The sequence below is a fragment of the Tiliqua scincoides genome, chromosome 1 (assembly GCF_035046505.1).
Source record: "Tiliqua scincoides isolate rTilSci1 chromosome 1, rTilSci1.hap2, whole genome shotgun sequence".
Taxonomy (NCBI): Eukaryota; Metazoa; Chordata; class Lepidosauria; order Squamata; family Scincidae; genus Tiliqua; species Tiliqua scincoides.
The window spans coordinates 4,110,201-4,128,456 of record NC_089821.1 but is presented as its reverse complement, the minus strand read 5'-3'; the positions used below and the strand labels follow the sequence as shown (position 1 = coordinate 4,128,456).

Below are 18,256 nucleotides of genomic sequence, written 5' to 3'. Positions count from 1 at the left end.
GGAGCCCCCAGTCTCCAATGAACCTCTGGCCCTCTGGAGATTTGTTGGAGCCCGCACTGGCCCGACGCAACTGCTCTCAACGTGAGGGCAACTGTTTGACCTCTCGCGTGAGCTGTGGGATGAGGGCTCCCTCCACTGCTTGCTGTTTCACGTCTGTGATGCAGCAGAGGCAGCAAAGGAAAGGGCAACCTTGCTTTGTGCCAGGCCTTTTATAGGCCTTGAGCTATTGCAAGACCTTCATTCATTCATATAAGTTCATCTTTAATATATTCATCTATGTAAACTTATGCAAATTTATTCAAATTTTAAATGTAAATTAATTCTTTTTCCCCTGGCCCCTGACACAGTGTCAGAGAGATGATGTGGCCCTGCAGCCAAAAACTTTGGACACCCCTGTTCTAGACTATAGCGTAGCTACATGGAAGGAGAGCAGTATGTATTGCAGGTGCTGTAATGCGCCGGGTAAATGGCCACACAGTTGTCGTCACTGCCCAGAATGGCTCTGACGCTGAGTGGGAGGAGCCGTTTGCCCCACACATTGTGGCACCTGCAATATTTACCGCACTCCCCCCCGTAGCTATGCCACTGCTTCTAGATACTACTAAGAGTTACTAAATAGGTCGAGGAGTTGGTTGAAATTTTTCTTCTTCTTCAAAGGGAGACAAAACAGGTAAGAGACATCATTTAATGGGCCCATGTTTGCTCTCAGGCTGCTCCAATTAAAGGCATGGCCTTTCTTAGTTTGTATCTTTTGTAGTCTCACATCTGCCTGAAGTAATTTTTCAAGCTAAGCCAAACCAACGCTGATCAGATGCTGAAATGATTGCTAGGGCATCATCTAAGCGCAGTGATTTCCCCCGGGCCTCAGGTAATTGATTTAAAGTTTCCAGCTGACCTGGGCTTTATGCCATATTGTGCTACATCTCTTGGTTTTGAACTACATCACAGCTTGCTCACTTCTGCTAGGCAAAAGACAGTACTGTATTTAGGAGCAAGACTGCATCTTAACTGCTGCCTCCCCATGTCAGGAATCACCTATGCAGATTTCACTTCAACGCATGAAAATCTAATGTACACCGTGTCATGAGACAAATGTGCATCTATGCTTCAGGGCATGAGAGCAAAAGTTCCCTTACCATGAGTAGACCTCTGCAACTCCCCCCCCCACAGGATGCAGTGCACACTCTGTTTGCACAACTGCCTCAGCGTTGGGGTAGTTTAGTTAGGATTAAGGTGTAAGAAGCTTTCCTTTAGATTTATAAAGCATAACATTAATTGTGTTGCAACACAATCCTGAGCTGCACATGGGCTGGCGCAAGTCCCTTGCATCGGCCCAGAAGGGTCACAAATGTGCTGTAAGGCACGTTTGCACTTCCTTGGGAGTCAGCAAGGCCAGCACACAGAAGTGCACCGGCCTGCGGAGTCTGACACAAACCTCCAAGCTGACAGAGGCGGCAAACCTTGCGTCGGCCCAGCTGGGCCGATATAAGGCTCTGGGGTGGGTGGGGAGGAGGTGGGAGGGAGGCATTCTGGGGTGGGGAGAGGGAAGGTGGTGGGTGGCCCCGGGGGCGGGCGGGAGGGGAGTGGGAGGTAGGGCTGAGATCCAGCAAGTGTCGACCCAATGTGCGGCGGCAGTGAAGAAGGCCAATTCTATGCTTGGGATCATTAGGAAGGGTATTGAGAACAAAACGGTTAGTATTATAATGCCGTTGTACAAATCCATGGTAAGGCCACACCTGGAGTATTGTGTCTAGTTCTGGTCGCCGCATCTCAAAAAAGACATAGTGGAAATGGAAAAGGTGCAAAAGAGAGCGACTAAGATGATTACAGGGCTGGGGCACCTTCCTTATGAGGAAAGGCTACGGCGTTTGGGCCTCTTCAGCCTAGAAAAGAGACGCTTGAGGGGGGACATGATTGAGACATACAAAATTATGCAGGGAATGGACAGAGTGGATAGGGAGATGCTCTTTACACTCTCACATAACACCAGAACCAGGGGACATCCACTAAAATTGAGTGTTGGGCGGGTTAGGACAGACAAAAGAAAATATTTCTTTACTCAGCGTGTGGTTGGTCTGTGGAACTCCTTGCCACAGGATGTGGTGATGGCGTCTAGCCTGGACGCCTTTAAAAGGGGATTGGACAAGTTTCTGGAGGAAAAATCCATTACGGGTTACAAGCCATGATGTGTATGCGCAACCTCCTGATTTTAGAAATGGGTTATGTCAGAATGCCAGATGCAAGGGAGGGCACCAGGATGAGGTCTCTTGTTATCTGGTGCGCTCCCTGGGGCATTTGGTGGGCCGCTGTGAGATACAGGAAGCTGGACTAGATGGGCCTCTGGCCTGATCCAGTGCGGCTGTTCTTATGTTCTAACTCCCGTTCCCAGGGAATTTGGAGCAGCTTGAAGCCACTTTGCTCTCCTCAGACTTGTGCCACTTCAAGAGGTGGCGCATGTCTGAGGAGACCCATAGGGGCCAGGGAGCCTTACCTAGTGGTAATGGGAAAGTTTTCCCTTGCCTTTGGCTGGGCCAATTCTGGTCCCTATCCTGCTCTGTATACAACACAAACTTCTTGGCTTGCCTGTTCCAGCGCAGGATAGGATTGCGCCCTTAGTTTGCTAACTTGTCCCTACATTATTCTACTAACTGGTGTCTATTAAAGCACGCACACAGGCATACAGCATGGGTGGCCAACTCTGAGGTAGCTCAGTGTTTTGGGCTGAAGTTCTGCTATGTGCACATTGCCTCTGTCTTGGTCAGCCATCTCCAACATGCTGTTCCTTCATGCTTCTTTTTCAGCTTTTCCCTCCAGCCCTGGTCCTTCCCCTCCTTCTGTAAACCCCTCTGCTTTGCCACTGCCTGGTCAGCATTATTCCTTCCTCTTCCCAAGGAGCTGGCGCTCCGTCTGGTGGTATGTGGCTTCCTGTCTTGCACAGCTTGGCCAGTCATCTCTTATCATAAGAACATAAGAACAGCCCCACTGGATCAGGCCATAGGCCCATCTAGTCCAGCTTCCTGTATCTCACAGCGGCCCACCAAATGCCCCAGGGAGCACACCAGATAACAAGAAGACGTGCAAGGCATTCTGGGAATTGTAGTTAAGAACATAAGAACAGCCCCACTGGATCAGGCCATAGGCCCATCTAGTCCAGCTTCCTGTATCTCACAGCGGCCCACCAAATGCCCCAGGGAGCGCACCAGATAACAAGAGACCTCATCCTGGTGCCCTCCCTTGCATCTGGCAAAGGAAAAAACTTATCACTCCAGCACGCATCCTGTCCTTCAGTCATCCCTGGATGTTGTGGTTTTCTGTGCTATAGTTGGAGATCTTCCTGGAACCAGAGGAGTGCCTGACTTTCCTAGAGCTCGGTCTTGTCTGCAGATGGAGATCCTGTTGTCTTCAGGCACATTGGAACCCCAGCTTCCCTTTTCTTGCTGATACATGAGCTCATGCACTCAGCTACATTCCTCAAGCATCTGTTCAAAAATCAAAACCCCCGATGACTTATGACGTGGCCTTGGAAGACTCCTTAAAACTTCAGTTGGCATAGAATACAGCCACCAGGCTCCTTACGGTAGCCAGGGGCTGTGCCATATCACACCACCTGCATTAAGTGCCTGTACACTTCCAAGCCTGATTCAGTGTGTTGGCAGAGCTATAAAGCCCTAAATGATTTGAGACCAGGATACTTAAAGGACTGTCTCCACCCCATGTGAGCTTGGCTGTCCCATGAATTATCTCAGGCAGTCGTGCTGCATATGCCATGGCCTTAAATGTTTAGTTGACCCACCACAGCACTTCCTATCAGTGCCCTGTAGTCAGGTCTAGGCCCAGGGAGGCAATACATACACTCACTCTCTCCCTTCTCCCCTTAAGCTCAGTCTCTGAAACTCTCTCTCCCCCCTTCCCCTGGAAATAAATAAATAAAGCTCAGTCTCTGAAATGCACTCTCTTCCCCTGGAAACAAATTTTAAAAAACTCATAAGAACATAAGAAGAGCCCCACTGGATCAGGCCAAAAGCCCATCTAGTCCAACTTTCTGTATCTCACAGTGGCCCACCAAATGCCCCAGGGAGCACACAAGACAACAAGAGACCTGCAAGGCATTCTGGGAATTGTAGTTAAGAACATAAGAACAGCCCCACTGGATCAGGCCATAGGCCCATCTAGTCCAACTTTCTGTATCTCACAGCGGCCCACCAAATGCCTCAGGGAGCACACAAGAGACCTGCATCCTGGTGCCCTCCCTTGCATCTGGCATTTTGAGGTACCCTACTTCTAAAACTCACTTCTTCTTCCCCTACTTGGAGTTAGGGAGAGCTCAGCAACACACCCCCTGTAGCAAAAGTAAAGTTGTCTCTCATGTGCAGAACAGTTTGCACAGGTTCCCTGCTTTTTTTCATGACTTTAAAAAAAAACTGTGCTGAGGCAACTCTTTCCTTTGCCTCCAGAGATTGCTTATACAGGCATGTTGCTGTTTTTTTTTTTTTAATTTGAAAGCCAGCCACCCTGCTTTTATTTATTTATTTATTTGATTACGCCTAACCTGCTGGAGGCAAATCTTCTTGTTGCCTCCCCAGAGATTGCAGACACAGGCACCCAGCCAGTTTTTTTCATTGGAAGTCAGCCATGATGACAGTGAATCAGCTGTGTGTGTGTGCTGTTTAACTTACTGACTGTCATGGAGAAGAAAGCACTTTTTTTTTTTTAACTTGTTAGTTCAGTTTCAGTTTCAGTACCTTTATTGGCATACAGTTAAGAAATCATTAAACACTTTCATACAACTAAAAGTTCGTTTACTTATAACATACCAACTTGCAATTAACTCCCAGAATTCAGAGACTTCAAAGAAATGGGGGCATGCTTCAAATTAGACACCACAATTTGCGAGATAAATGTGGCTATCTGAAAAATGGTGTTAGGGTCAGTGGAAGCTAATAAGGCTTGCAATATAACAGAATCCTCCAAGAAAAAATTGAGATAGGGTTGGAGAGCTGGACATTTCCTCCTGGCCTCATAATGAAGCGGACAATGGAAAAGAAGATGGGCTAACGTTTCTACAACACACTGAGAACATGGACAGATTCTTTCATGAAGAGGAGTACCATTAAATCTGCCCCAGAGAACAGCAGATGGAATGGAGTTACTACAGGCCATAGAAAAGGCCCTTCTAGTTTTTGGACATTCCAAAAGATATAAATAGTTGGGGATTTCCCCTACTCTAACCGGTAAATGAAAGTGTAATGGTGAACAAATTTTGTTGGCAGCAGATAAAATATTGGAAGTATGAAAACTTGTTAGTTAAACTCCTTGGGCCTTTTATTTTCCTTGTTGGGTCAGGTGAGGCACTGCCTCCCCTGCCGCCCCTGATTGCACATCTGCTTTCTATGTGCCAGCATTCCACAGAGGAGGAGGCAGTGGCAGCAAGCAGTGCTAGACACTAAGTCCTTCCCATCCTCCTCTCACATGCAGCCGTGCAAGAAGAGAATGGAGCCGGTTTGGACTCCATGGGGACGGAAGGCTGAAGGGAGTGAAAGATAGGCCTGTTGCAAAGGCCTGGTGCAAACCTGGTGCGGAGTTTCAACTTGTGTCATGGGTGGGCCACCCCTCCAGGGAGCCTACTGGTTATACAAAACTGTGTGCTACTAGCTACATCCATTACGTCAATCTTATTCCATTATTTCTTACAGGAAAAGCATTCCCTTAAGTCATTGGTTTCCAAACTCTCCGGGAGTAGTAAGTCTTTGTGGGGGAGGGGGGAATACAGTGACACGATCCCCAAGGGCTTTGTTTTATTCACCAGCAGCAGCAGCTTCCCAGGGGGTGCTGGGAGCCCTGTGGAAACCTTCACAGGATTCCCCAAGACTTGGAAAATCTAAAACTAAAGATAGCAACCAACTTCCTGTTTTTGATCGTGAAACCCAAAGTGGGTCACAATCTTTATTTTTAGATTTTCCAAGACTTGGGGAGCCCTGCGGAGGCTTCCACGAGGCTCCTCGCACCCCCTGGGAAACTGCTGCTGCTGGCGGTGGGTAAAATAAAGTCCGTGTTGCGTCTGGCAGCAGCACGATCCTGGGGATCACACCTCCCCACCCCTTAAAGGGGCAAAGACAGAGCTCCTCAGATTGGAGGGTTGTGATGCCCCAATTTGAGAACTTCTACCTTAAGCCCATTGGAGGGTATGGATGTACATATGGTTCATATTAACCCCTATTTACATTATTTCTTTTTGGGAAAGTTCCTATTTATAATTTGTTTCACGTTTCCAAGCTTTTTGATACCTAACCCTGATTTATAACGAAGTATAATAATATTCCCATGCAGTAATAGTATCAGAAATAGTGGAATGCCTGTATGAAATGGTGGCCTGATGTCCTCTGTCATTTCAATAGGGCTACTTTGGTACAGGTGTTTTGGCCTTTCTGTTAGCACCACCACCTCCACAATGTTGCACAGCCACACCTTGTGTTACACCAGACACAGATACATCCATTTCCAGAAGATCGTGTAAGGCATGTGGCAATGTTATTTTTTGGTTATGTTATTTTCTAAAGCTCGAAGAAGAACATGGTCCCTCATTCTATATTTGTCATGTTTAGTGTGACAGGTTTCAATTGTGACAATTGTTTCTCAATTTCAAGCTTGTAGAAACAATATTCTGTTATTGTAAAAATTCCCTAGGGGGGGTTAGAGAGAGCCTGCCTATGTGAACCGCCTTGAATACAGTCAGAGGAGTAATCCGATGACCAGAAAGGTGGTATATCAATACCAGAAAGAAAACAACAACAACAATATGTTAGTTTTGACAAAACCCTTTCTCATTTTTGTTGTGTTGCAGGACCGCCTGGACTCTTTAACCGAAGTGGATGACTCAGGACAGCTGACCATCAAATGTTCTCAAAATTACTTGTCCCTGGACTGTGGAATTACTGCCTTTGAACTGTCTGACTACAGCCCTAGCGAGGACCTACTCGGTGCTCTTGGTGACATGACCTCTGGTCAGGCTAAAGTGAAACCCTTTGAGTCCTGGAGCTGCAGTGAAATGGAAAAAGACTTTCCTGAGCTCATCAGAAGCGTGGGCTTACTGACAGTCGCAACCGAGTCAGTTGCTTCCAGATGTAATGAAGGCATTCATGCTAAAGAAATCCATTTACCTCTGACAACAGACCACCGAGATGATGAAGAACACAGTGAGAAAATATCGCCTGCTGCATCCACTGAACTCTCACCCTCTCATCTGTCTGGAACACCTCTTTGTAATGTGCCTTGCACAGAAGAGTCTGTATCAGTTGAGAGTAAAACACCCCTTGACTCAGACAAGAAGGAGCCCAGTCCCTTAGCCTCCAGCAGTGCAATGACCAAGCAGCCCCCTCACTGTGAAAATCCAACTCCCAAGAGGCCCATCAGAGACTGTTTTGACTACAATGAGGATTCTCCCACACAGCCTACTTTGCCCAAAAGGGGTTTCTTTTTGAAAGAGGACATTTTAAAAACTGACATGATGGTCAATGATATAAAAAATCAGATCTCTCTCATGTTTAAGACGGAAATCAGTAGGAGCACGCCCTCATTGCTGGACCCTCCAGACAGATCCAAACTTTGCCTGGCCTTGCAAACAGCTTACACAAATTGTCCTTCTGCCCTCAGCCAGTCCTGTGATTGTTTACACAATCTAGGCGATCAGAATCTCAAATTTGCTATCCAAAATCACTTCAAGGAAGGTTCTCTGGGTCTGGGTAAGGCTAGTGACACCACAAGAAGGGATAAACGGAGGTGCAAGAAGTCACACGACATTCCAGAGGAGGTGGCCTCGTGCAGGGTAGCTGAAATTGTCACGAACGCAACTTCAGCAAATCAGGTGAAAAAAAGAGTGGCATCAACTTTGCAAAATGGAACTGATTTCAGTAGCTTGCCATCCATGGAAGGAACAGAGAGTGATTCCACTTCCACATCTTCTGATCCCTGTAAGCAGAATGGCCAATACTTCAGTGAAAGGGAGGATTCCGCCTCCCCAGCTCACAGCCCTGTGAGTGGCTTTTCAGGGGGTTCGGAGTCTGTTGTGTCCTCATCTCTGGTCCTTCCAAGAAATAAAAGCAAAAAGACCCACTCCTCCTCACCAAGTTCTGTTCGTACCGACGGGAAAGTTGTTGAGGCTTGGTATGGTTCTGATGAGTATTTGGCACTTCCATCACACCTCAAGCAGACTGAAGTGTTGGCTTTAAAGTTAGAGAATTTGACAAAATTACTTCCTCAGAAACCTCAAGGAGAGACCATTCAAAACATCGATGACTGGGAACTTTCTGGAATGAACTCAGATTCTGAACTGTACCCAACGTATCAAGTTAAAAAGAAGCACAAAAGATTAGGCAGAGTTTCGCCCAGCTCTTCGAGCGACATTGTCTCCTCAATCGGTGACAGCATCGAATCCGGCCCTCTCAGCGACATCCTTTCAGATGAAGACCTTTGTTCATCCTCACCCAGCATCAAAAAATACCTTGATGACAGACCACAAAGACCACCAGTAACTCAGTCCTCTGATAAAAATGAAATCTCCACCACAAGTAAATCAGCTCTAATTCAGCAGTTAATACAAGATATACAACATCAGGATAATTATGACATTATATGGGAGAAAATGGAGGTAAGGGAAAAAGTCACAAGGTTTACATCTGTCTTCAGTTGCATTGTGCCCGACAGCAGGGAGGACAGAGTGCAGGGGGGAGGGCTGATTGGAACCAAACACAGGAGTGGTTTGCAACAAGCCGCAATGTTGTTCACAGCTTCCTTACATTTGGTGTAACTTGGATAGGGACTTCTTGATTGCGATATACTGACAGCAGACTGGCTAGGCTCATCTGCAGGGGCCCAGGAAGGAAGGAGGGCCTATGCATGCCAGTGATGTGAGCCACATTGTCTGCATACCAGTATCCACCAGCTCTGAGATGGGCTGAACTATGAGTTCTTTAGGATTTGCATGGAGCGGTGGCGTAGCTAGAGAGGGTGCAAATGCAGGTAGCCTCGGTGCAGCATGCAAGTGGTTCTGCCCCCTCCCCTTAGGTGCCATTCTGGGCAGTGGGAGCAAAAGGGAGGAGAATGCAGGCTTGAGCACATGGGCAGTCGAGGCAAATGCTTCCGTTTTGCTCCCCTGCCTGGAATGGTCCGAAGGGGAGGGGGAAGGGCTGCTTGCGCATCACAATGAGGCTTCATGCTTTGCACTCCCTCTAGCTATGCCACTGGTATGGAGAGGGGGCCATGGCTCAGTGTTAGATCCCACCCATTGCATGCAGGTAGCCTCAGCTCCTATTGTTGGCATCTCTCCAGATAGGGCAGAGAATGACCCCTGCCCCAAATCCTGGAAAGCTCCTTCCACTTTGACAAAGCAACTTCCATGTTGACAATACTGAGATTGATGAATTAATGGTATGAGTCAGGATAAGGCCCTTCTTATATTCCTCTGTATTCCCAAGATCTATAGGGAGTCTCCCATAAAGTTCTGCAGGGAATTCATCTTTTCCCAAATGCCAGTTTGTTTGTTTGCTTAACAAATGTCATGCCTGCCTTTCCACTGTGCCAGGAGCTCAGGGCAACTTGCATAATGAAAGACAATAAGAGCAAGCAATGGAAAACCATACTGTAAGAACAGCCCATGAAAACTAGTCACACCCTAATTAAAAAGCCTGCTGTGATTTGCTATCCCAAACCCACAGACCTCATTCCAATTGCAGTCCTACCTGGGAGTAAGCCCCATTGAACACTGTGGGACTCTGACTAGACATAGGATGGTGTTGTTGTTTGCACTTAAGTCCCACTGAAATTGACAGGGCTTCAGTTAGCAGTGACATTAACATAACAAACTTTAGCTGCAGGTTTGAGGGCAGGTCAAGGAATGACAGAGCTACCTGTCCATCTGTGTGACTCAGGGACTCAGCGAGCCTAGGCAGGCAGCTCTGCCATTTCCTGTGTGACACGTGACAAAACTGGGTGGGAGGCTTTGCCTCCAAGCTGAGCTCTGTGCAGCCTCCTCTGGGAGCATGGCAACCCAGAACTTTGGTGATGACATCATCACCTCATTGCTGAACATCCGGCCCCTTTACCCCAAATGGTTGCCAACCCCTGTGCTATTCAGACAGTTCAGTACATGAATAGGGTACACGAACCCTTCAGTACATGATGCGCAGAGGAATAAGAGCCTGAAACTTATTTGAGGAGAAATTGCTCCTCATAAGAACACAAGAAGAGCCCTGCTGGATCAGATCAAAGATCCAGCTTCCTGCATCTCACAGTGGCCTACCAGATGCCTCAGGGAGCTTGCAAGGCAACAAGAGACGTGCATCCGATTGCCAGTCCCTTGCACAGAGCATTCTGAGGTCACCTATTCCTAAAACCAGGAGGTTGTCCATACCCATCATGGCTTGTAACCTGTGATAGACTTTTCTTCAGGAAACCTGTCCAGTCTCCTTTTAAAGGCATCTAGGCCAGACGCCATCACCACCTGTGAGATTTGCTCTGTGCTTCTATCATTTTTGCTGAAAGAATGGCGTGTCGGTTGCATAGCTATGGAGGGGCAGCGCGGTAAGTATTGCATGCACTGCAGTGCACCATGCGAGCAGCCCTTCCCACTTGCTGTCGGAGGCATTTGGGACAGCTTCTGTCACTGCCCAGAATGGCTCTGAGGGAGAGTGGGAGGTGCTGTTTCCTGGCACATTGCGGCACCTGCAATATTTACCACCCCCGAGTAGCTACACTACTGTGGTGTGTCAATCACATTTGGTTTAAAAGTAAAGACTGGCAAACAAGTTCATTTCTCAATTATTTTAAAGTTCATCTCACGTTTCTCCAAACCTAACCTTTCCTACCCTCCCACCCTGTTCGGTATAAAATAATGAACTAAATCCTTTGGTTGACTCTGGGTTGCTTTATCTTTATGTATGTTAAGGATGTGGAAGAAGGTCAATGTATTCATCAATTATCCAGACGCAAATGCCCATCTGTTTATCCAGTGGAAAAGTTGGGATTTGTTTGGTGAGCTTTTGTGTCTGCTGCATCTAAATCCTTCTAACATAGCAATGTGGTGCCCTCTTGTGGCCTACTGTTGCTAGTGTAGCTCTTCAAGAGGTGCCTTCTGTTACTCGAAGTCAGCTAGAAGCACACAGTTCTCAGTGAGGGAGCCCATTCTTGGCATGTAAAAGGTCCCACTTTCAATCCCTGGCAGCATCTCCAGGTAGAACAGAAAAAGACTCTTGTTTGAAACCCTAGAGAGCCACCATCACTCACTGTAGACAATGGTGATGGATAAGGATGGACCAATGATCTGACTCATTTCAGAAGAACTAGATGGGCCTTTGGCCTGATTCAGTGGGGCTCTTCTTATGTTCTTAAGAAGAGCTCCGCTGGATCAGGCCAAAGGCCCATCTAGTTCAGCTTCCTGTAGCTCACAGTGGCCCACCAAATGCTTCAGGGAACAGACAAGACAATAGATACAACCTGCGTCCTGGTGCCCACCCCTTCATCTGGCAATCAAAGGCAGCCTACCTCTACCTTGCACATACCTACCATGACCTGTAATCCGTGATGAACTTTTCCTCCAGAAATTTGTTCAATCCCCTCTTTTTTATTTTTTTTTATTTTCCAAAAACAAATATAAACAAACACACATAACAAATAACACATAAAACATTCACTACACACAAAAAGGAGTGCAGGAAATCATATATCATTATCATATATCACTAAAACTAATAAATGGTTACATATCTTAATCAATTTCCTCTTCTAAATTTACCTCTTAATATCATTTTTCATTCATCCGTTGTCTATTATATCAAATCAAATATAATATATATGTAATACAATCACCTAAATACCCTATCAAATATTTCTAAAACTTCATTTTCAACCAAGCATAGAATGGTTTCCATTACTCAATTTGTGTCGGTTTTCATTGTTGATCCAAATTTTCTGAAAACCTGTCCATTTCTTTACTCAGCATGTGGTTGGTCTGTGGAACTCCTTGCCACAGGATGTGGTGATGGCATCTGGCCTGGACACCTTTAAAAGGGGATTGGACAAGTTTCTGGAGGAAAAATCCATTACGGATTACAAGCCATGATGTGTATGTGCAATCTCCTGATTTTAGAAATGGGCTATGTCAGAAGGCCAGATGGAAGGGAGGGCACCAGGATGAGGTTTCTTGTTATCTGGTGTGCTCCCTGGGGCATTTGGTGGGCCGCTGTGAGATACAGGAAGCTGGACTAGATGGGCCTATGGCCTGATCCAGTGGGGCTGTTCTTATGTTCTTATGTTCCACCACATTCATTGTTTTCTCTATTAATTCATCTTTCATTGGTATTTTAAAATCCTTCCAATATCTAATATACGAGATGATATAAAAGCATCTCGTATAAAATCCTCGCTACAATTAAAATCATAACTAAATATACATCATTTTCTTTATCTATAACATCTAAAATAATATTAAACAAAATAATTCAGGTTTCAACAGTATAATCAATTAAACAATCTCATGTATTAGATTTCTTACTATTGTCCAATAAATTTGCTTTTTTTTAGCATATGTACCACTTATAATAAAATGTTCCTTCCACACATTTACACTTCCAGCAATTATTTGATATATTCTGTTTCATTTTTGCCAGTTTTTTTTGTATCATATGCCATCTATAAAATATTTTATATACATTTTCTTTAAAATTTGTTGCTCTAATAAGTTTTATATTATGCTTCCAGATCTGCTCCCATTGACCTATTATAATATTATGGCCTATATTTTGTGCCCATTTTATCATACATTGTTTTACTGTTTCTTCTTACATCCAATCCCCTCTTAAAGGCATCTACGCAAGATGCCATCACTACTTCCTGTGGCAAGGAGTTCCACAGACAATTTAGCTTCCTATACAACTTAGCTTCCTATACGCCTCTGCATTTGTGCCATGAAAGATATTGACTCCATGCAGGGTGGATTCCAATATCAGTGGCAGTGCACCTTAGAAAATTGTGTAGTTGTGGAGACCAACTGCTTGCAGTAGGCAAACATGGGCAATGCAACATTAACTCTGACAATTGCAGTGAGATTTGAAGGGATGGAAAACCCCACCATTTTAACACTCTTCTCAGTCCCAGCTCTATTGCTCAGATGGTGTTAGCCCCTACCAGTGGCGTACCTAGAGCAGGCGCAAAGCACTAAGTTTTGCAGGGATCCGCACTGCAGCATGCAAGTGGCCCCTTCCCCTCCCCTAATCCCATTCCAGGCAGGGAGAGCAAAATGGAGGTGTGTACCTGGCTCTGAGGGGGAGGGGCCACTTGCACACTGTAGTGAGGCTCCCTACAAAACTTAGCACTTTGTACCCCCTCTAGCTACACCACTGCCTGTAAGCTGCACAGGTGCACAACTGTTGCAACTGAAGCCCTGTGGAGCTTGCTTCTCAGTGCTCTGGAGTTCAGCAATGATGATGAAGTCATCGCCAATCACTCTCACTTTCTGAGGCGGGTGTCTCAGTCAACTTCATGGATGGGTTGAACCCAGCTGAGTGTACCAGCTCTAAATTTTCTCCTTAACTTTAACCATAAGGACTTCAGTGTACATGGCTCTTTCCTATCCCTTGAAAAGTTTCTGTATCAAAACCAGAGGTCCCATCATGTATCCGGTTGATAAGGAAACTTTTCTCTGGACAGGAAGGAGTCATGCAGTAACAAATACAGTAGGTCCTTGTTTTCTGTGGATTCTGTATCTGTGGATTTGACCCACCGAAGGTTCAGAATCTGTAGTGGGAGGACCCACAGAGGACTTCCCAGATGTGACCTCTGGTCTGTGCATTTCTTTATCCATGGTTTTTGGTATCCATAAGGGTTCCAGGAACCTACAAATGCCAAGGCACCACCTGTACTACATGTAACAACAGGATGGGGTTTGGACCAGAATTGCCATTAGAAAGCACATGAAAAGCAAATACTGTAACATGTACCCCTGTACTTGCATGTTGGATGTTTGGGGTATTGAGAGTGAGATAAGCACACAAATATTAACACCAGTTGCTCCTAATGTTCCATATCTCTGATGTAATAAACAGGAGCTATCGGTTGGTGCCCCAGGAAAGGCCAAGGTTGGTCTGATGCCGGGCAGTATTTTTGTCATGTCTGAAAGAGTGTAATGAGTGCAATCCACCATCTTCCTTGCAACAACAGTTGGTAAAATGAGCTGTACTCCATTTGCACCTCCAGATGGCGCTGTTTACTCAGACAATGACATTTAGAAACTGGACAATGTTATCCATCCTCTGACAGTAATTTTCAGTGTCAGGCTTTTAGTATTCTAAATAATTTTCAGTTTCTACAGTTGTTTTCCTTTGAACAGTCTCCATAAAATTTTATAGACATCATCTGAAAAATAGTGGCGTGATAGTGATTTGTGCTTTCTACTCGAAAATTGACTTTTTTTGTGGCAGAGATAGCCACTGGATACCTCTCCTTATAGATTTTTTAAAATCCTTTCCTGTTTAGCAGAGATGCACACACACAGTGGCAGTTCAATCTCTGCTGATGTTGCTAGGGGACCAGGTATATTATTTTTAGCAAATGATTCTAGTTTATCACAGATTTGTGCCATCGTGGTGTTGCCTATACTTGCTTATGTATATTCATGCCTCAAGATCATAATTTAAATATCCCCAACCACATTTTTTTTTCCTTTTGAAGTTTGGTGGGAAAAAATTAAATATAGACTGTTGATGGGATGAATCTTTAAAATATGATCATGCGGTATAGTATAGTTTATGGGCTGCCTGTCGTTCCATTTTGTCCTTCGGGCTACTAGTTATTATGGTTCATTTCTATAGCATGATGCCATCATAAAATGCTTTGGGTTTTCAGAAAAGCAGTATAAAAATCCTATAAATAAATAAACATGGAAAAATGTTTTGATAATCCTATCTTGTACATTGTTTTTAGCTAGAGACCATAGGCACTCAAAGTAAGCTTCTATCCAGCCGTGTAAAATAAGTTGTAGTTGGAGTGATCCTGCTGTTCAGAAGAAGTAGAAGAAGCCTGATTTAGTCCCCATTCCCAACTTCATTCTCCAGTCCAAAGCAGAGCCAGCCTTGGCACAATCTGGGCAAATTGGGCCCCACACCTGGAGAGGCCCTGCGTTGTGGTGGTGAGCAGAAGATCTGCAGTCAGCAGCTTGCTCTGCAACTGACACATCAGCATGGAATCTGCCATGCTGAAGTGTTGTGAGGGTACCCTTTGTCCTCCCACCCAGCTGCCTGTTTAAATCTTCCCGGTTCCCACCTTTTGATTTCTCTCTTAGTTTTTGTGGGGAGATTTTTCAAATGAACTTGTTGAGTGCGTTGGGTTAGGAAGCAGGCAATGGGGTGACATCGGTCTTGCTGTGTGAAACTGATGAATAAACACTTTAAAAATTCATCATGAACTGAAAGACGACAAGTAATCTGTGTATGTTAATTGCATGAAATTGACAGAGGGTGTGATCTGATCTAAATTAAACCCCTAATTCCTATTGATTGAAATGAAAATGTTAAGCATATTCCAAATGCACTGGTTCTGAATTCAATGGGGTGCTTAACTTTGGTTGGGTTGTGCCCTCACGTTTGCATCAATGCTGCATATCTTTGCAACAAGTGGCTGGATTGCTTGTTTTCTTGCTAGGTTGACCTGAAGTCAAGTGATGCCTATCCTATTGTAGAATCAGTATAAATAAATGGTCCTGAACCAGAATTTCTCACATGCAGGCATGGTCTGCATGCACCCCACTGTGAACTACCCTCTTGTTTCTTGCCAATTCACTGCAACCTGAATGGAGTCTTCAAGCAAATCAGTGGCACGGAAAATAAAACCCTCAATATCATGATGCAGATCTATGGTGGAGCCACTCTTGGAATACTATGTACAATTCTGGGCATTCTGACTGAAGAAAGGATATCACAGCACTGGAAAACAAACAAAATATAGCAACCAAAACAATCAGCACTTTCCCAGCAAGGAGAAGCTCGTGTATCTGGGCTTTGTGGTTTAGAAAACAATGACTGGGTGCATATGTGTAGAATGATAGAGATTCATGAAATCAGAGGAAGTAGCTGGAGAGTCTTACTTACTAATTTGAGAACTCAAGGTCATATGATTGGAAGGAGGAACAGGAAAAAATACAATATTTCTCCAAAGAGTTAATAATTAATATATGGAATTCACTGCCACTAGATGTGGCAATGGCCACTGGCATTAAAAGGAATTCAACAAGTTCATGGTGTATAAGGCTACAATCCTATATGCACTAACCTGGAAGCAAGGTCCATTGAACTCAGTGGGATTTATTTCTGAGTAGATATGCATAGGATTGTGCTGTATGTGTATCAATACTTAGCAATGCTGGCTTTTTGGACTCTCCATATTCTCAGAGAGCATTATTATTAACAATTAATAATAATAATTGAATTATAAACTTAATAAGTACATAATTATTAAGAATATTTATACAGTGGTTCCTCTTTATATGTGGGTTCGGAACCCACAGATCTGCCCCACCGCAGGCTCCAAACACATGGAACGATCCACAGAGGACCTTTAAGAGGCAACCAGATGTGGCTGGTTCCACAGATGTGTACTTCCGAGGGAGGCCACAGGCAGCCTATCTGGACCTCAAAGCACCCCCAGGGGTGTCAGAAAAAGTACTTCCAGTTTTACTGAAAACTGGAAATGCAACACCTTTGGGAGGTGCTATGAGGCCAGTAGAGGCCCCTGGACATGACTGAAAGGTGCTTCCGGTGAGGGCTCCTGACCCACTGATTTGGTTATCCATGGGTTTTAGCATCTATGGCGGTTCTGGCCAATCTTTATATCGCTTTTCAACAAAAAAAAATAGTTCACAGAACAGCTTACATTGCAAAATAAATCATTGTTGGAGGCAACAATGGTTGAGTGAAATCAGAATGGCTCAGGAAAAAAGAATAATGGACCCAATTCTATGCATATCTCTGCAGAACTAAGTCTCATTTTTCTCAGTGGAACTTGCTCCCAGGAAAGGTTGTATGAAGGGTGTATTACAGCTGATGATGTTGAAAGCTTTAAGAATATGTCAGCCTTATGGTCTTTTAATACATGTACTGTACTCTGAAACCGAGCTGGACAAATGTGATGGGTTTGTCCTTGGAGGTCTCTCAGGTGAGTGTGTTTAGGATTGCAACTTCAGTCTAGGACATCCTTGTTCTTGTTTTGATATCCATTGGTTGTATGGATATTTTTTTGAGCTTTGATTACCCGTGTAGTCTCGATGCATTCTAATCAAGTAAATTCTTAAAAACACATTGCAGATTGCCACATGTGCTATTTCTGTTTTCATTCAGAAATAATCACCTTCAGATAAGGATAAGATCCTTCTGTACCAGCCTGTGGAAATTCTTTATACTATGGCTTTAGAAATTCTCTGAATCAAAAATCTTAAATGAATTTGGGTATCCTTGTATTTTTGCCATGGTTTCCAGCCTTTGGAGATATTGTCTTTGCCTTTTCACTTTTTTTTTCCGGGGAAAACATAAATGTTGCAAACTTTAACAAGCTTACAGGGATAATGGCAGGAATTCTATGTATTGGTCATAAATTTATTCAATTTATGAGGCTAAAGTTGTCTCACCTCATAATCAAAGGCTTAAGTGCAGTTTTTTTAGTGTTAAAATATCAAAACAAAAACAGTGTGTTTAGGGGATGATCATTTTACTAACAGACCTACTATTTTCTTGTTCTTTTCTCTTGCTGTGGAAGGGGTTTGTAAGCAAACTGGATGAATTCATTCATTGGTTAAATGAAGCCATGGAAACCACAGAAAACTGGACGCCCCCGAAGGCCGAGACAGACAGCCTTAAACTCTACCTGGAAACGCACTTGGTAGGACAAGATTTTACTGTAAATAACTTCAATAATGGAAATGGCCTCCATTTGATTTTTATTAATTTCTAGCATGGATCATTTTAAGGAAATGTATGTCATAGTCTTGCTGTATGTATTAACTAAAATCCCAACCAATTAATTTTTTTTAAAAAAGAATCCAATTAGTCCTTTTTATCTTGTAAGCAAGCGTTGTGGAACAAATGCCATACCTGAATTTAGGAGTGTGGTGCTGTAGCGATGATCTCATCTCATAAAAAGAAATCTCACCACAGACAGCAAGTAACGAATTTTTACAAATGGCTTTTCAACTGACTGGTAAAATTTAAAGATGACTGCC

At 44.3% G+C, this 18,256-nt stretch overlaps 1 protein-coding gene across 1 annotated transcript in view; it reads left to right on the top strand.

The window, feature by feature from the left end:
* AKAP6 (A-kinase anchoring protein 6) overlaps positions 1-18,256 on the top strand; it is a 214,758-nt gene that overhangs the window by 20,299 nt on the left and 176,203 nt on the right. Inside the window, exons 3-4 of the mRNA XM_066630892.1 lie at positions 6,842-8,644; positions 17,794-17,916. Coding sequence (XP_066486989.1) covers positions 6,842-8,644; positions 17,794-17,916 — 1,926 coding nt within the window. The remainder of the gene's footprint in view (positions 1-6,841; positions 8,645-17,793; positions 17,917-18,256) is intronic.